Source organism: Loxodonta africana, chromosome 12, assembly GCF_030014295.1.
Source record: "Loxodonta africana isolate mLoxAfr1 chromosome 12, mLoxAfr1.hap2, whole genome shotgun sequence".
NCBI lineage: Eukaryota > Metazoa > Chordata > Mammalia > Proboscidea > Elephantidae > Loxodonta > Loxodonta africana.
This window is the reverse complement of record NC_087353.1, coordinates 49,052,317-49,072,499: the sequence shown is the minus strand read 5'-3', so window position 1 is coordinate 49,072,499 and position 20,183 is coordinate 49,052,317. Positions and strand designations below refer to the sequence as shown.

At 39.7% G+C, this 20,183-nt stretch overlaps 1 protein-coding gene across 1 annotated transcript in view; it reads right to left on the bottom strand.

The window, feature by feature from the left end:
- SCG3 (secretogranin III) overlaps window positions 1-20,183 on the bottom strand; it is a 55,320-nt gene that overhangs the window by 4,616 nt on the left and 30,521 nt on the right. The window contains exons 8-11 of the mRNA XM_003420524.4: window positions 14,724-14,840; window positions 13,945-14,028; window positions 12,216-12,353; window positions 2,013-2,093 (exon numbers count right to left, since the gene is read on the bottom strand). Coding sequence (XP_003420572.1) covers window positions 2,013-2,093; window positions 12,216-12,353; window positions 13,945-14,028; window positions 14,724-14,840 — 420 coding nt within the window. The remainder of the gene's footprint in view (window positions 1-2,012; window positions 2,094-12,215; window positions 12,354-13,944; window positions 14,029-14,723; window positions 14,841-20,183) is intronic.

Here is a 20,183-nt window from a genome sequence, read left to right as displayed (position 1 = left end):
TGCTTCACTAGGCTGATCGTTTCTGAAACCGGAAGATTAAATTCCGGGGCATCACTGGTTATAACCAAGAATCAGATTCATAGGTTAATCAATGAAAGCAATAACATGATAATCCAGATCGGTGGACAATACAATTTGCATTGGTTTTGGGATACATCTGGGTACATACTATATTACCTGATTCTAAGCTGCACATTTTTTTAAAATTTCAAAGTCTTTGTAGTCATTGATGACATATCAATTTAATTTGCCACATTTTTTCTTCCTTAGTGATACATTGAAAACAATGAAGCATTTTTCAATTCATGACAGATTTGATGAAATATAGGTCATGTGACGTTTAATGTAACTGACAGCCTGAAAATTCACATCATTTTGAACCAAATACGTATGTAAAGACGTAAAAATTGTTTCCATCAACTTACAAGATCACAGGCCAAAAGGGTGTTGAAGATACCTCTTCCTGCCACTGTGCTCCCTCTCAGTGGCTCTTAAGCTTGGCTGCACATTGGGATCATCTGGGGTGCTTTAAAATATTTATGCCTGGGTCCTGCCCTGTAGTTTCTGATTTAGTGGTTCTGAGGTGCCACCTGGGCACTGGATATTTAGAAGTTCCCAGGGATCTTTTGCACTTTGGAGTTTGAGAAGCACTGCTCCTCTCATTTTAAAGCATCATTTTGCCACTGCTCTGGCCAGACACCTGGCAATCATACTACAATTCTCCCTCTCCATGTGTCTTGAGTGTCCACCAATTCTTTATTTCCTCTGCCTCTGCCTTGGTTTCGGCTCCATCATTTCCATTCCAAATCTTTGCCTCTTTATCTCTTCCTCAGTTTCCAGGGTCTCTTTTTTTCAATCTGGAATCACACTGCTGCCAGATGGATTTCTCAGTTCTTAACCTAATTAGGCCCTAATTTAGAATCTCCTACCTAAAACTAATCTCCTTTGCAGGTTCCCCAAGCCTCTTCCTGGCCTGGGCACTGTCCACATTTCCAGTCCTGCCTGTCAGTCCTCCCTGCAGACACCCTGTGTTCCCCTGAAATGAAGCAGCTCCCGTTCCCAGAAAGCACTACTTTCTTTTGTCTTTTTAAGTCTGGGCACCCAGGGCTCCCTCTGCTTCCTCCATCTGTCTTCACTCAGGAAATTCCTATTCACTGTTCCAGCGAAGGCTTTCCTGAGGCCCTTTCTCCTACCTGTCTCTGTCCTAGTAAGAAAATGCACCCTTGCTCTCTTCTCCTTTGCACCACCACACCGATCATGGTAATAGCATTTAGCAGGTTCAAAAGTAACGTTACTGACACTGTGAGCTCTTGGAGAGTGGGGCTGTATTTTACCAGTCTTTGAATTTCTGGCACTCAAGGCAGGGTCTGGTTCTGTGTTTTAAGTAAATGAATGACAGGTTTCATGACTGTATGGTAAACCTAAAAAGTATTCAGAAAATGCCTTTTTTAAAAATACTCCAAGAAAAAATAAGGGTGGCAGTAGATAAAACGAGGAGTCCCTGGGTGGTGCAAATAGTTAACATGCTGGGTTGCTAATTGAAAGGTCGGAGGTTCAAGTCCACCCAGTGGTACTTTGGAAGAAAGGCCTGGCAGTCTACTTCTGAAAAGCAGCCATTGAGAACCCTATTGAGCACAGTTCTACTCTGATACACATGGGCTGCCATGAGTTGAAGTAGACTCATGGTATATCAAATGAAAGTAGCAAAACGTTAGTAATTATTGAAGATGGATGGTGCATGCACGGGAATTCATTATAGTATTCTCTCTACTTTTGTTTTACGTTTTTCATAATAAAATGTAAAAAAAACAAAAAAAAAAAAAAGAAAATGCCTTTGCTTGAAAGATTGATTTTGAAAATAAGAGAGATTGAAGTTCTGTTCCCTTCTGCATCTGAGAGGCAACTGCAGTCATTCTGGACCCTGAGGGGAGACATTAGACCAGTCAATTTAACTGCGAGAGCTCCTAACAAATGGATGACATTAGCAATGTACAACCATACTAAATCCCTACCTTCTTCACTTCCTTTTTTGTCGTGTTTCTTCAACCATTCAATATTTTTCCTGATGGCTTCCAAGTAGGCTTCTGTTTTCCCTGGAAAAGGCAAGAAAACCCACATCAAACCTATATCAAATACTCACTGCATCTCCTTTTAAAGAGTACACTTATACTTAAAACCACAAACAAAAACAACTTATCCAGCACTTGAGAGGCGGGATCCCTAAGCCAGGTAGCGTGCATGTTTTATATGCACATGTGGTGGATGTCAAGGAGATCAGGTGGGAATGAGATTCCAGGAGAAAGAACGAAGCAGGTAAATGTCAAGGAACCGTTATCTCCCCCACACAAATAAATACAGTTTAGTGTTTAGGCAAAGAGTTTTATTTAGTTTACTGGGTAGGTAGGTGGGTCTCTACAACCCTTGGATCGAGCCATTTCTTGTTAGGGATGGTTCTTCCAAACTGAGGAGCATTATCAGGTCAAGGACTGAATTAAAGCAGCAGATACTACTTAAGACTCACTCCAGTTAAAAATCCAAATTTGTGACTCTGTGTAAGTGACCACACAAATCTCCTGCTTAGTTCTGGGAGTGGATGTGTAAAAACTTAGATGAAGAGAGGCAACCAGGGCTCATTTCAAGGGATGGGTGGTGAGCCTGAGAACATGTCCTAATAACATGGATGTAAACATTCTTGGATGGGCCTCGAGTGTGGTGAGAGAATAATAGGTGTCACTGAAGCTTCTCCTCTGTGATGCCCTTTACCTGCATTGCTGTCTGCTAGGTGGGCACCATCATCAACTTAGATATGAGGAAACTAAGGATCAGAGAGAGTAAGTGGTTTGGCCAAGGTGACACAGGAAATAAACAGAGCTAGAATTTGAACTCTGGTCTGCCGATTTTCTGCTACATGCACTACCTGAAAGATAAGCTCATCTTCAGACATGAACACTGATGTAGCCTTGTTCTATCTCAAAGACAGGGACAGGTAAAGTCCGTAATGTTCAGAGTGTCTGTACCAAGAGACCAGGTGGCCTGGAGAGTGCTGTATGGCCCAAGAGGCCTTAGATGTCCAGGACCTCTGCAGAAGCTATAGCTTCCAAAGCTTACTGTGGTGACCAGCCCATTCTGAGCCCCCTTTAAGCCCTGTTACCTCTAGTCTACTCTGTAGATCTCTTCACTGAGCTACCTATACTGTGTGCTCATTATGTGCCAGGCACAATGCTTTGTGCTCCAAAATGCATTATCTCATTTACTCTTTACAATAACCTTTCAAGGCCAAACCCAAAACCCACTGCCGTTGAGTCAATTCCGACTCATAGTGATAGGACACGGTAGAAGTTCCCCATAGGATTGCCAAAGCTATAAATCTTTATGGAAACAGACTGTCACATCTTACTCCTACAGAGTGGCTGGTGGGTTCAAACCATCGACCTTTCAGTCAGCAGTTAAGCACTTTAACCACTGCACCACCAGGGCTCCTTCCTTTGGAGGCAGTCCTATTATTTTACAGATGAAGAAACTGAGGCATAGAGAAATAAAGTAATATTGCTAAGGTCACATGGCCAGCCTTGAACTGGGTACATCAGACTACAGTCCATGTACAATGTATCAGAGAAATAATGTAATATGGCCAAGGTTACATGGCTAGTAAGTAGTAGAGCCAGCCTTGAACCTGGGTACATCAGACTACAGTCCATGTATAATACATTAAAAAAAAAAAAAAAATTTTTTTTTTTAATATATTACTACCTTAAAATTTGCCAGTGTTCCAATTTCTGCCAGTCTTTACTTAAACGACTTCCTAAGCATCTTTCTTTCTGATCCTGTAAACCCACTCCCACCTCACTACCAGGGCTTTATATTATCTGGCCCCCAAAGAAGCACAGAGAAGCCCCATGCAGAAAGGAATAAGTAGACAAGAGAAGAGACCCACAATTTTCAGCCTTAATTCACTTCAATTGTCTGTGTAAAAACAGCCCTGACTTCAGTGCTTTGCTTGCAAGAATGTCAGAGCATGTGAGAGACCAGTGTCCTTCTGGCTGATGTTATGATATTACAGGCAATCAATACAGAGATTTTCATTGTTGCTCATTGCTGAGAAGGTCGAATGGATTTGGTAACAAAAACAGTGTTCTGTATTTCAAACTAATACAGTTAGAAAAGGGATTTTGAACAAGAAAAGAAATCTTAATATATTTCTATTTCTAAAGAATGCAACTTCATGATTTTTAGAGATTAAATCAAATTAGTGGTCTTCCTGGGGCTTGCTATAATGAATAGGTAACAATGATTTATCGTTTGCATATTAGGAAATTAGGGTTTTTGAAACTGTTGACAATGTTTGAATATTGTCTTATTTTCTAAATAATTTAAAGCATTCTTTCCACAATCTTATCTATGGTACATCACAACACAGAAAGTGTATTTGAGAAAAGGAGAACCACAAGTTAATCCCAAAATAAATACTGTATGGACTGAATTGTGTCCCCCAAAAATGTATATTAACTTGGCTAGGCTATAATTGCTAGTATTGTGTGGTTGTCTACCATTCTCTGATCTGATGTGATTATCCTAAGAAACCCATTGCTGTCAAGTCAACTTTGATTTACAGTGACCCTAGAGGACAAAGTAGAAATGCCCCATAGAGTTTCCAAGGAGCAGTTGGTAGGTTTGAACTGCAGATCTTTTGTTTAGCCCAGTGTACCACCAGGGCTCTGTGATTATCCTGTATTATAAACGCTAACCTCTATGATGTTAATGAGGCAGGATTAGAGGCACTTATGTTAATGAGGCGGGACACAATCTACAGGATTAGGCTGTATTTTGAGTCAATCTCTTTTGAGGTAAAAAAGAAAGAAGCAAGCAGAGAGGAGAGGGACCTCATGCCACCAAGAATGAAGAACCAGGAGGGAAGGGCATCCTTTGGTCCCTGCACAGAGAAGCTCCTAGACCAGTGGAAGACTGATAACAAGGACCTTCCCCAGAGCCAACTGGAGAGAGAAAGCCTTCCCCTGGACCTGGTGCCCTGAATTCAGACTTGTAGCTTCCTAAACTGTAAAAGGATAAACTTGTGTTTGCTAAAGCCATCCACTGGTGGTATTTCTGTTGTAGCAGCACTAGATAAGTGAGACAAATATTGTATCAAATTTTCTGAATTAGGCAAGTTAAAAGAAACAAAAAACAAAACTATGACATTTTTACCATAGTGTAGCAGACACTGTTGATGTTCCACTCTCACATCTCCCCTTCCTAGGTATGCTAATGGGCAGCTCTCAATCACTGATGGGTGAAACTGGTAGATAAACATTCCAGCTTCTTTGCTCCTCAGATGTGACAGCCGAGAGGTTATCAGTGGAATTGAGCCCCCGTTGACTGCAGCTGAAACATCAGTTTCTTTCTCTTCCCCATCTCATGTCTCTGTTCCCCCACTCGTGCTTCCTGGGATCACCTCCAAATTAAACTCATTGACCTCAAATCCATTTCACAGGGTCTGCTTCCAGGGGAACCCAACCCAAGACAATTTGAAGTAGAAATCTCAGCATTACCTAGTTAGTTAGGCTGCTTTTTGCTCAGGAACCAATTACCTATAAAAAATGGTGTTGAATTTATCAAGTATGAAATACATGAACAGTAATTTTATTCACTATATTGACATTACCAACCCACAAACAGAATGAGTTTACTATAGCTTAAAGAAAAATGGACTGAAATCCATTAAGAAGCCACTATCTTATGGATATTAACATATATGATTAAGGCATTCCCTTGATTTTAAAATAGAATGCCCTCTCATCACTCTTACCCCCCTTTCCTGCATTATATTTATCCATAGCATTTATTCCCTTCTACCGTATCTGCAATGGGTTTACCATATCATACAATTTGCTTATTTATTAAGTCTACTGTTTGTCTTTCTCCCTTAGAAAAGTCTTTTGTATGCTGATGTACCTCAGTGCCTAGAACAAGGTCTGGCACATAGTAGGCACATAAATATTTGTTGAATGAGTGAATGAATGAAGGCTTCCTATATCAAAGACAGATAGTAATCAGAAGATTGCTTGGTGATCACGGAATCAAAACTACAATTAAAAACAAAGAGTAAATGGCAAAGATACGTGATTTAAAAAATTATAAATGAAGACTTGAAATTTATAGATTCTGAATTTTAATGACAGTCTAGTTTAAACAACTATCAATATCCTAGGCATACCATATCTATATGTCATTTAATCTTTATAGAACTCTATGAATAAGTATTATTATTCCCATTTTACTGATGAGGAAACTAAGGCTCAGAAAGGTTAAGTGACATCCTCAAGGGTGGATAAGGGTCAGTGCCTGATCTTGAACCAGAATGAGTCTGAAACCTCTAGTGAGGGGAGCAGGGTGAATTCACCTTTTAGAGTAAAGGCGCTTTGGGCCTTTTGTTTATTGCCAAATTGGCCAAAAATACCATGGTTCTCAAACTTTGCTGCACATTAGAATCACTTAAACCAACTGCCATCAAGCTGATTCCAACTCATGGTGACTCCATGTGTTGCAAAGTAGAACTGTGCTCGGTAGGGTTTTCAAGGCTGTGACCTGTTGGAAGCAAATCACAAGGGCTTTCTTCTGAGCCATCTCTGAGCGGCTTTGAACTTCCAACCTCTTGGTTAGTAGTCCAGTGCTTAACCATTTTCATCACCCAGGGTGCCTTTTCAAACCACCTAGGCGAGCTTTTTAAAAATCCCAGTGTTCAGGTTGCTCCCCATATCAGTTAAATCAGAATATCTGGTGGATAGGAATGCCATCAGTATTTTTAACAATCGTGAGGTGACTCCAGTGTTCAGCAAAACTTGTGGACCACTGCCCCAAGTACTGGGGCCTCCACACGTTTATTGAATCATTGGTGACATCAGGGATAAAAACAGGCGTTCCCCTGCTCTCTGAGAGAAGCAGCTGGTTCCTGTTTCCGTTTTCTCTTCTGGGAAGGAGCTGTAAAGCAGCTTTTATTTACACAGTGTGCACTGAAAGCCCATGAGAGTCCACTTTGGAAAGCTGGACTTTTTTTTTCCACGAATCTGTTTCAGCTTCCTTTGGAAACAAGCAGCTCATGGCTGAGGTAATATGGCACAAGCCTTAAAACATCTGCTGAAGCAGATGGGAAGAGGGTCAGAGTCAGGACACAGCCCTGCTTTACTGGCTGTTTTGGTTTTCAGCACTACATAAGAAGTGCCTCTTTTATACATGAATTTTTCCTGACTCTGGCATGCTGTCCTGACCCCAAAAAGTGCAGAAATCAAGAGAGTGAACCTACTGAACACTGGATATGCTAAAAATATTAGATCTCTTAAAAAGTCTTTATAAAAAATAAGTGTGATATTGTGCTTAAAATTATGTAAAGATTACATGATGATAGTTCTGATATTGATACCATGGGTGCCTACATGGGCTGCAGAGCCATTCAATTCATTGAGAATTTCTGTGGAATGACGACATTTTACATGCTTCGTAAAATGCAGTATTGAATACTGTGAAGAACACTGGACTGGGAGTCAGGGGACACAAGTTCAAGGTCCAGTTCTGCCACCCTTTGGCTAGGATACCTTGGGCAAGTCACTGCATTTTCTGAACCTTGTAATTTGTAAATTACATTTGTAAATTAAGGGGTCGATTTCTAAGAAAGAGATTCATAGTTTCTACATGTGGGAAGAATTACCTCTCATTGTCCTTGAAAAAAATCTGGCTTGGTGTGCAGGTCTCCATTGTCTGACGTGCTTAGCTCCTAACCGACTCATTGACTCACAGGGGAGGAGATTAGACTCAACGTTTTAGGATATCTCTAGTCAACTACCCTGGGATCTGAATGGAGGCACGGATTTTCTCCTCTATATTCATGTTATTTACAAAATAAGAACATCCACAATGAGTTAGTCTATTTATTAACAATTATTCACTAAATTGGCTAACTTTTCTTTCTGCTTCTAAAAAGAAGATATGGAGATTATAGGATATTTAGATGAAAAGTATCTTAGAGATCACATTTTTCAAATTGATTCCATTACTTAGTCATAATCTTGAAAAATGATTGCACTGGAACGAGTTTATGGGTGTTATAATGCTTATATCATCCCTTGGATGATTTTTAAAAAAGAGTTTCAGTGACTCACAGGTCAGAAATAAATGAGTAAACATCCAACTGGCAAAAAGAGACATACTTAGATAATGGAATAATTTTAAAGTATTCTTCTTTGGTCTCCAGAGAGTGATTAACGTGAAAAATTAAGCAACTTTATAGAGATAGTTGAAAGTAGAAATTCCTATTTCATTGGCACAGCCCTAAATTTAGAAATAATTATTGAATTATTTAAATAACTGTACCACTTAGAAATAAATATTTAAAGATATAATTCTTAATGTGAGTCCCTGCAGAAAGCAAGAATTTAGTTACCTAAACTATATTTGAAATGTCATTTTTTTATCATTGGTAATTAAATTGGATTTTTTTTACATTAAACCTGAAATGAGATGTACTTAAAATTGCCTTGTAAATAAACTGAAGAGTGATATAAATGGAGGATATTATTACATTTAATAAATATTTTACATATTTATAGGACTCAGCATAGTGCTTGGCATGGTTAATAAATATTTGCTGTAGTAGTATAGGGTTGCTATGAGTCGGAATCAACTCGACGGCAATGGGTTTGGGTTTGGTTTTGGTAGTTGGATGGGGCCGTCACCCTCACATTGTAAGACCACAATAGACTCCCTACAGATATTCCTGCCGATGCATACTGCTTATAATTATTTCCTTAGGTGATTTTAGCTGACCAATTACCTCATCTCTGACTACTCTGTAATCTCATCCAACTTCTCTTCCAAAGGGAGCCTGTTCTACACAAGCCTGGCTCATGAATAAGGAGGCTGTGCTGGCAAACATGTATGTGGCCTGGGCTGGACTTGTCTACCTATGGGTTAAGAACTATTTTCAGGTCATTTCAAGTGTGTTTAAGTCTTCCAAGGCAAGTATTGCTTCTTATATTCCTTTTGTATCTCTACTTCCTGAGCACAGTGCCAGGCATGCTATCAGAATAAATGGTTATTTACTGCTGAATAAATGTTTCAGGAAACCCAGTCAATCCTGCCTTCATCCATATAGGTGCTTTCATTTTTCTGCCTGGAGATGATAGGTGTTTTATCACTGGGCTTCGTAAAAGGGAAGCAAAATGGCCTTTGAAAAGAGTGTAAATGAAGGAACTGTGAACACACATATATGTCTTAGTATGCTCTTTGAAGATTAATTACGTTTTTCTTAAAGAAATGTTGCTCCTTGACTTGAATTCAGATTGCTTTCTGAACTGTATTAGAATCCACTGCCCTTGTCCCAGAGTAACAGGGGTAAGGAATAGTATGAATAAATTAAATCTCTAAAAAGTGGAGAGGTCCTTGCCCTCTTTCTAATGTTTCACAAAAGGCTTTACAAAGTAACACTAAATGAATGAAGTTTCACTGTCCTCCTTAACTATTTACCATCCGACATCATTAGTCCCTAAACTCTCACATTCCAAACAGGTAACAGTGGATTACCACGAATCATCTCTGTTATATTCTTTTTTTTATATAATGTTTTCCTAAAAAAGCAAAGAGACCTGTTAGCACCCATGCCTAGGGATATTTGCATGGTGATATAAAGTGTTAAGTGCTGAGTGTGCTGACTCAGCAAATCAAAAGACCTCGACTCTGGCTTGCTGTTGCATTGCATCTGAAGCAACCACAATGATGACACACAGGTTGCTCACAGAGGGAGTGATTTAGGCATGCTGGGTTTTTGTTAGGGTGACCTGCAGTGCTCTGTGCTGCCACTCACTGCCTCTCTGTCTCAGGGCCCAGGACCACTCTTTCCCTAGTTGGCTATCTTTCAGAAGTTCACCACTCATCCAAAGTGGACCTAGGGTTGAGCAGAAATATCAAGGCAGTGTGACTTGCCTACAGGGTGAGCAAACATGGCACATGTATCCCCACGTCCCCCTTCCCTTGACCATGACAAACATCATTAATTAATCACTCCAACATTCTTTTCTTCCTCAGCCCAGGTGTAGCCTCATAACCGTTTTTAAAATAGGCCACCACCAAACAACCCTAGCTGGTATGTCAGCTATGTTTATGTAGAGAAAATTGTGATGGTCTATAAAATCTATGTTAGAGAAAAGAAGGGTACAATAATATAAAACTTTACAAGATAGGAAAAAATCAACATGAACTTCTAATCTTAAAAAAAAAAAAATGCTTTTTAGGCCTGTCTCAAAAGAAAATAAAAGTCCCAATAGCTGAAATAGAAACAGCATATTTGTCCAACTCCAACTTCACCACTCATTCGCACTCTCATAACCCGGGTCTCCAGTGCTCTTCTTTACTCCAAGGAATTAGACCTCCTTGAAGGGGAATTAATTTCAAGTCTTGGGACAGGAAAATTCAGGGTAGGTCTAGAATATTGTGTTGTTGCCAAAGACAAAAAAAAAACTATCAGGTGAAGTGCTAAAAGGACAAAGGGGCAATTTAGGGGAGCTTAGTACTTTTCCACTGCCCAAGCTGTTGACAATTTAAGCATAAAACAACAATAATAATAGTCAACTGGAACAACTTACACAATGGAAAAGTTAATATGAAGCGTTTAAAAGGTAGTATTAATATAAAAAGGAAATCGTTTGTAATTTTTATCAATTTTAATAAGTTATGAGTTATTAAATACATAGCTAGTTTTTTTCCTCTCTACTTCATACACAAATATTGTTAAGCATGGGTCTATTATAAAGTATGAACTTCCTGTCTGTGAAAGCAAGAGAGATTGGGTGGGGGAACCTGTCAGTGGGCCAAATAGTGTCTACAAAATTAAAAGCTATATCATGAGACAGGAAGGCCTGACTGGCCCTTGTGGTCTCATATAATACCACAGCGAAACAAAACAACAAAAAAAAGCAAGGTCCATCAGTTCGCTCTTGCTGATGGTTATGCACAATAACCAACGAAAAGAGAGCCCAACTGTGTGTTTTCAGATGACTAATTAGCTGAATCCTCCCCGTACTCCTTCCTGCTCTCCCTACAAAAGAGAGAGCTAAATACACTGACCCACTTCCTTAGCTCCTAGAGAATAAACCTTCGAGTGATCCTACTGATGTTGAGACATTGATAAGACACAAGTAAGGTTCCAATTATACCAAAGTGGTCAATATATCATAACGACAAAAAAAAAAATAAGGTAGATGCAAACCATCTGTTCACAACTTATGGTAAAAAAAAGTTTCAGGAGAAAAATATCTACCTGAGAGATAGGGATGTAAATTTTCCACAATGTACCACTTTGTTAGAAAAGAGACTTGAACCATTAGACTCTGCAACTAAATCACGTGTCCTGACCTGAGACCAAAAGGCTGCCAACATACAACTTGCAACCTCACAGGTCTTTCTCTTTGGAAGTCTCCAAAAGTTTCTAAAATCTTAGTTTCTGATAGATTTACTCTGGCAGAGCAAAAATTGGATCCCTAGAAGGTATAGGAATAAGGAGAAAATAAGTGACAAAGTAAAGTCCATAGTATCAACATCTTTGTGACTGGTTTTGATGAAAGTGTACCAATCAGTTTCATAATTATTGGGCTAACTGGAATTGACTCAATGGCAATAGGTGTTCATTTGTTTGTTTTTGCTTTTTAAGACATTTGGATTATTTAAGAAAATTTGATATAATTGGATTTATGGTTTTGATTCAAGTTCTCAAAAGTGTTTGTTGTGGTGTGATCAGTGCTTAAGTGATTAAGAAAATCTGTCTTGTTAAATTTATAAATTTTGATGACCCTGTTGAATAAGCAGGATGTGACTATTTAGAAGCTTGTTGATTAGTTTAAAGAAATGATTGCTTAATAATGTCATAAGAGTATAAATTGGACATTAAACAATACACAAATAGCAGTCAGTATTCTCTCTTTAGTGCAAAAGCCCCTTGGACACTAGAGACCATCAGGAGATGAAACCAATTTGCCATTCTTGGAGACTCATGATCATTTAAAAAGATTGCTTTTCGAATAAAGGTACCATTCAGCAAAGATGCTGAATCTTTCCATACAGATCATGCTAATTTCTCAGATTTGGTGGGCCTGGCGTTTTGACTACCCTTCCAGGTATTGTGAAAGTTTTTGCTTCCTCAATTTCATTGCCAAACTTAAGCTGGCAATTCATACCTTTTGGTTCTTTCATCTTTCCTCCTGGGTTGGAGTTATCATCCTTTGTGGAATCCTTCAAGTTTCCATATTCCTCTTTCATCTTAGCTGCTTCTTCCTTGGTACTGTCTGTCTCTTCATGACTCTTCTCGGATGGTGCTATAATCAGGTTGTGCACTGCTGTTACAAGTGTATCTCTTATCAATTAATTCGTAATGTAGAAATAAGCTTTATTTAAAAGCCACAGTTTGAGGTTCAGTAATTTTCTGAGCTGAAAGGGATTTTAGCAATTCTCTAGTCCAACACCCTCATTTCACAGATGAGGAAATTGAGGCCCAGAGAGGGGAAAAGATTTGCTTAAGGTCACCCACTTAGCAGAAGAGCCAAGACAAATGGCCAGCTTTCTGGATTCAGTGTTCTTTCCATTTCGCCAACTGTGTCTTAGAGCTTAGGTTATTTTCCTTATTTTAATCAATTAGGCCATTAAGCTGGATATGCCAAGCCCTAAAGTAAATTGTAGGTACTTGATTCCATATTGCTCACCTCTCACTTGAAAATAACTATATTTCCTTTTAGAAAATCCTATGCTGAATTTAAAAAATTATAAATCTTGAAGGAAGTAACCAGTTGATGACAATTGTGATGCATCCTGCAGTCAATGAAATAGGAACCTCCAGTAGTCTAACAATAAACTTTCCCAGTAAAAGGAGTTTTTACTACATAAAAAATAGAAAATACAGTAAAGAAGAAAAAAAGTAATCAGTCATTTTCTCGTTATGCCAAAAGATCCGCTACTAGTACTGCATGAAATTTCTTTTTTCCTTTTTTCATGTATACTTATTTTTATAGCTGTGGTACAATTTTGTTTCTCACTTTTGTTCATTAACATCAACATTTTTCAGGTTATGCTATCAAGTGGATGTAGATAATTTCTGTGATAAGGACAAATCACCAGGCCTTTGAACCTGTTCATTCTGGTTCAAACCCCTGCTGAGAATTTGCATTTCCACCCAGATGTACTGAATCAGAATCTACATTTTAACAAGATCCCCAGGTGATTCTTATGTAAAGCTTCTTCAGAACTTGTTAGAAATGCAAATTCTCAGCAGGGGTTTGAACCAGAACAAATTCAGTTCAGAAGCCCTGCAAAATACTAACGTATTAGAATTTGCGATGTTTCCTCTTTTTTGCTCCACCCTCCCGTTTTAAAACAGAGCTCCTTTGCACAGCTCAGCTCTGTGGTGTTTGCTGTGCTGAGCAGAGGGGTGAATGGAGATGCAGACCAGAAGAACCTGTACTACGTAAGAGCACAGAACCCGCCCCCCAGAGGAGAGAAGAGAAGACCTTGGGTAGGAAAGCAGGAAGGGAGAGTGAGGATAGACAGATGACCAGGGAAAGAAGTTTGGAGAAGTGGTAATCCAAGAAGAGAGAGAGATACCTAAATGACAATTTTAGGAAGGACTGCTCAGTTTTCTGATGTAGTCCCTTCCATTCCCACCAGCCGCCTCCTCAAGAAATCCTCAGTAAAACCCTACATTACTTTGCAATGCTTCTTGGGGTCAGATTTCTGTACCCAGACTGGCCACAAAATAGCCAAGTATATTTAATTTACATCTGCTTAATCCTATGGTTGGATTTCAGATTTTAAGACTTTTTAAAATCTGTAATTCTTCATCAGTGTTTACTGAAGTTCATTTTTACCACTCAAAAAGAGTTCTGAAAGCTAGGGAAAAAGTTAAATAAATCATACCTGGTAAAAGCTTGCTTTTATTGTCAGTAGCATTTTTTTCTAGCTTGTTCCTGGTCTGAAGAGCAATCATTTCATCCACGTTTTCTGGAGGGAGGAAGGAAAGAAGTATAATTTTATTTTCTTGAAAGGTATTATCAAACTTTTACTAAAAACGTGTAAATCTCACTACAAATACCACAATAGCAATTCCATAAGAGTTACAATGCTAGTCAGATGACTGGACCTTGACCTTATTTTTAGGAATTGCTGACTCTGGGAAGTCACATAGTCTGAGATCCTCAAGTTCAGCCTCCTTTCAGTTCATTGTGGAAGTCCCTCGGCACTGCTAGAACAATCCCAGGGATGGTACCTGTAGTGCACACCTGTAGTTTTGACTTACTTAACATCCGTTGGTAATTGCACTTTGATTTTCCTTTGGATAACCCAGCCCTCTCCAACTCTCAACACACTTGACCTCATTGGTGGCCACATAACCTGGGCCTAGCTAGGGTCTTCTGTCTCCCTGGCTATAGTGATTTGTTCAAGCCTAAGCAAATGACTCAAGCCAGACAATGAGACTCAATGATAGGACCACTGGGAGAAAGAGGCTCTCTTTCCACTGGGACTGCTGTGCTCTGAGGATGTAGGATTGCGGTTGTCCAGGTGGGCAATTCTGGTTACCCACATAATTCAGGCTATTTTGGCATAAATTATCAAAATAGGTAATTATTGCCAAATCTCTAATTCACTTTGAACAATGAAAACAATTACAGTAAAAACAAAACAGACAGAGCTCTCACCAAGGTAGGAAACGCCTTCTTCTGGAGATACTGTGCCATATTTTACCATCATCTTAACAAAGTCAATCAATGTTTTCATAATAGTAATCAGTGTTTCTTTCTCTTTTGCCTCTTTTTCTATAAAAAAAGGATAAAATAATTATATAAAAACTAATGGAGAGGCGGGGCCAAGATAGCAGAACAGACACTTCCGGCAATCCCTCTTACAAAAAGGCCCAAAAAAACAAGTGAAATGAGTATATTTATGACAAGGTAGGAGTCCTGAACATCAAAGGCAAAGTTAGAAAACGAGCTGAGGGGCAGGAGCAGGGAGAGATGGTTCAGAAGGAAAGAGGATTTACCGGACCTGAATTGCTGGAAGCCCTCAGGCACAATTCCTGGGAGCAGCTGCAGCGGGCTGGTACTAGTGTTCGGCCGCAGTTTCCTCGGGGAGAAGCAGCCAGCCACACAGCCTACTCACACCTCCAGAACCAGAAAAGAACTGCGCTTTCGGCAAAAGCTAAGTACTTCCATATGTTTTACCACGTCCTCCACACTCAAGCTGGCTTCAGCAGCTGTTGATTTCCCAGGGCCTGGGATAGGCCCCGTTGAGCACCTAGAGCCATCCTCCAGGCCCTGGAGAAGGAATAAATTTGCAAATGGGGGAAAGGATAATTTGCCAGCTCCACTAACTGGGGGAGCTCAGGACAGAAGCAGTTCCTGTCCAGGCATAATCAGTCTGTGGACTTTGAGTATCTCTCCCCTTTGCATGGACCTGTGTAGGCCTATTTCAGGAGAACAGGCCCTTGTTGGCACACTACAACTGTCTGAGCTGTGCAGTACAGAGGTGGGTATTTGATGTTTGACACCGCTTTGCCTATTAAACAGGTTCCTTACCTACCTACATCAGGGGCCTAAGGACTGGTAGCTCCATTCAGGTCACCCAGCCACCCACAATGAGGGTCCAAGGATAACTACTAACTCCCAGCCCTTACAACCAAAAACATTGGGTGCCCATGGTCCACCTGCAGAATCCACCCACCTGAACACTCTAGGGAACAGGGACATGCTTTCCACAGAGACATTTGGGGTATGATTCTTAGCCCCCTGCCTTGTTCAGAGCGTGGCCTCCATTGCAACCAGATACTGGTAACTATAGCAATCACCCCTGCCACTCTGAGTGTAGGACAGAGCCTGTACCACACACTTGATGATCAGCTACCTGGACTCCTGAGCTGAATTCCTACAAGAAATGTGAATGGACTCCTAGACTGATATGCCTGATAACAGCTCTAGCCATCTGGGCACAGGATATCAGAGTTCCAAAGCCAAAAATAATCAAGCTAGCTCACTCAAGCAACCCATCTGGGCATATCAAAACAAAACAAAGCAAGAAGCCATGGTACAGTGAGCAAAAATAAAATAAACTAATACAATAACTTGTAGATGGCTCAGAGACAACAGTCAATATCAAGTTACATAAAGAAACAGACCATGATCACCTCAACAAGCTCTCAAAGCAAAGAATCCACGGATCTCCTAGATGAAGGTGCCTTCCTGGAATTACCAGAGGCAGAATACAAAAGATTAATATACAGAACTTTTGAAGATGCCAGGAAGGAAATTAGGCAATACGCAGAACAAGCCAAGGAACACAAAGATAAAGCAGTTGAAGAAATTACAAGGATTATTCACAAACATAATGAAAAATTTAATAAGCTGGAAAAATCCATAGACAGCAATCAGAAATGGGGAAGATTAACAATAAAATTACAGAATTAGAAAACTCAATAGAAAGTCAGAGGAGCAGAATAGAGCAAGTGGAAGGCGTAGTTTGTGAACATGTAGATAAAGCACAAGGCACCAATATATTTCAAGAAAAATCAGATAAAAGAATTTTAAAAAATGAAGAAAACTGAAGAATCATGTGGGACTCTATCCAGAAAAATAACCTACAAGTGATTGGAGTACCAGAAAAGGGAGGGATAACAGAAAATACAGAGAGAATCGCTGAAGATTTGTTGGCAGAAAACTTCCCCGATATCAGGAAAGATGAGAAGATATCTATCGAAGATGTTCATCGAACTCCATATAAGGCAGACTTTAAAAGAAAGTCACCAAGACATATTATAATCAAACTTGCCAAAACCAAACACAAAGAGAGAATTTTAAGAGCAGCTAGGGATAAACAAAAAGTCACCTACAAATGAGAGTCAATGAGAATAAGCTTGGCCAACAGCCAACATCACTGTAAATGGAGAGAGACTGAAAGCCTTTCCCTTGAGAATGGGAACCAGACAAGGATGCCCTTTATTACCGCTCTTATTCAACATTGTGCTAGAGGTCCTAGCCAGAGCAATTAGGCTAGACAAAGAAATAAAGGGCATCCGGATTGGCAAGGAAGAAGTAAAATTATCTCTATTTGCAGATGACATGATCTTATACACAGAAAACCCTAAGGAATCCTCCAGAAAACTACTGAAACTAATAGAAGAGTTTGGCAGAGTCTTAGGTTATAAAATAAACATACAAAAATCACTTGGATTCCTCTACATCAACAAAAAAAACATCGAAGAGGAAATCACCAAATCAATACCATTCACAGTAGCCCCCAAGAAGATAAGATACTTAGGAATAAATCTTACCAAAGATGTAAAAGACCTATACAAATAAAACTACAAAGTACTAGTGTAAGAAACTAAAAAGGACCTACATGAGTGGAAAAACATACCTTGCTCATGGATAGGAAGACTTAACATAGTAAAAATGTCTATTCTACCAAAAGCCATCTATACATACAATGCACTGCCGATCCAAATTCCAGTGTCATTTTTTAATGTGTTGGAGAAACAAATCACCAACTTCATATGGAAGGGAAAGAAACCTCGCATAAGTAAAGCATTACTGAAAAAGAAGAAGAAAGTGGGAGGCCTCACTCTACCTGATTTCAGAACCTATTATACAGCCACAGGAGTCAAAACAGCCTGCTACTGGTACAACAGGCACATAGACCAATGCAACAGAATTGAGAACCCAGATATAAATCCATCCACCTATGAGCAGCTGATATTTGACAAAGGCCCAGTGTCAGTTAATTGGGGAAAAGATAGTCTTTTTAAGAAATGGTGCTGGCATAACTGGATAACCATTTGCAAAAAAATGAAACAGGACCCATACCTCACACCATGCACAAAAACTTACTCCAAGTGGATCAAAGACCTAAACATAAAGACTAAAACGATAAAGATCGTGAATAAAAAATAGTGACAACTTTAGGAGCCCTAATACAAGGCATAAACAGAATACAAAACATTACCAAAAGTGACAAAGAGAAACCAGATACCCGGGAACTCCTAAAAATCAAAATCTATGCTCATCTAAAGACTTCACCAAAAGAGTAAAAAGACCACCTACAGACTGGGAAAAAATTTTCAGCTATGACATCTCCGACCAGCCCCTGATTTCTAAAATCAATATGATTCTGTTAAAACTCAAGCACAAAAAGACAAACAACCCAATCAAAAAGTGGGCAAAGGATATGAACACGCACTTCACTAGAGAAGATATTCAGGCAGCTAACAGATACATGAGAAAATGCTCTGGATCATTAGCCATTAGAGAAATGCAAATTAAAACTACGATGAGATTCCATCTCAATCCAACAAGGATGGCATTAATCCAAATAACACAAAACAATAAATGTTGGAGAGGCTGTGGAGAGATTGGAACGCTTATACACTGCTGGTGGGAACGTAAAATGGAACAACCACTTTGGAAATCTATCTGGCGTTTTCTTAGAAAGCTAGAAATAGAACTACCATACAACCCAGAAATCCCACTCCCCTGAATATACCCTAGAGAAATAAGAGCCTTTACACGAACAGATATATACACACCCATGTTTATTGCAGCACTGTTTACAATAGCAAAAAGCTGGAGGCAACCAAGGTGTCCATCAACAGATAAATGGTTAAATAAATTATGGTATATTCACACAATGGAATACTATGCATCGATAAAGAACAGTGACGAATCTGTGAAACATTTCATAACATGGAGGAACCTGGAAGGCATTATGCTGAGTGAAATTAGTCAGATGCAAAAGGACAAATATTGTATAAGACCACTATTATAAGATCTTGAGAAATAGTATAAACTGAGAAGAACACATACTTTTGTGGTTATGAGGGGGGGATGGAGGGAGGGTGGGAGAGGGTTATTTACTGATTAGTTAGTAGATAAGAACTACTTTAGGTGAAGGGAAGGACAATACTCAATACACAGAAGGTCAGCTCAACTGGACTGGACCAAAAGCAAAGAAGTTTCCGGGATAAAATGAATGCTTCGAAGGTTAGCGGAGCAAGGGCGGGGGTTTGGGGACTATAGCTTAACGGGACTTCTAAGTCAATTGGCAAAATAATTCTATTAGGAAAACATTCTGCATCCCACTTTGAAGTGTGGCGTCTGGGGTCGTAAATGCTAACAAGCGGCCATCTAAGATGCATCAATTGGTCTCAACCCACCTGGATCAAAGGAGAATGAAGAACACCAAGGTTAAACAATAACTATGAGCCCAAGAGACAGAAAGGGCCACATGAACCAGAGACTTACATCATCCTGAGACCAGAAGAACTAGATGGTGCCCGGCCACAACCGATGACTGCCCTGACAAGGAGCACAACAGAGAACCCCTGAGGGAGCAGGAGAACAGTGGGATGCAGACCCCAAATTCTCACAAAAAGACCATACTTAATGGTCTGACTGAGACTAGAAGAATCCCGGCGGTCATGGTCCCCAAACCTTCTGTTGGTCCAGTACAGGAATCATTCCCAAAGACAACCCATCAGACATGGAAGGGACTGGACAATGGGTTGGAGAAAGACGCTGAGAAGAGTGAGCTACTTGTATCAGGCGGACACTTGAGACTGTGTGGGTGTGTCCTGTCTGGAGGGAAGATGGGAGGGTAGAGAGGCTTAGAAACTGGCAAAACCGTCACGAAAGGAGAGACTGGAAGGAGGGAGCGGGCTGACACATTACGGGGAGAGTAAGTGGGAGTATGGAGTAAGGTGTATATAAGCTTATATGTGACAGAGTGACTTGACTTGTAAACTTTCAATTAAAGCACAATAAAAATTATTTAAAAAAACAAAAAAGAATAAGCTTCGACTACTCGGCAGAAACCATGCAGGCAAGAAGGCAATGGGATGACTTATATAAAAAATTGAAGAAAAAAACAATTGCTAGCCAAGAATCATATATCCAGCAAAACTGTCTCTCAAATATGAAGTTGAAATTAGGACATTTCCAGATAAACAGAAGTTTAGGGAATTCATAAAAACCAAAGCAAAACTACAAGAAATACTAAAGGGAGTTCTTTGGTTAGAAAATCAATAACATCAGGTACCAACCCAAGATCAGAACATTGGGCAGAGCGATCAGATGTCAGCCCAGACAGGGAAATCACAAAAATAAACCAGGATA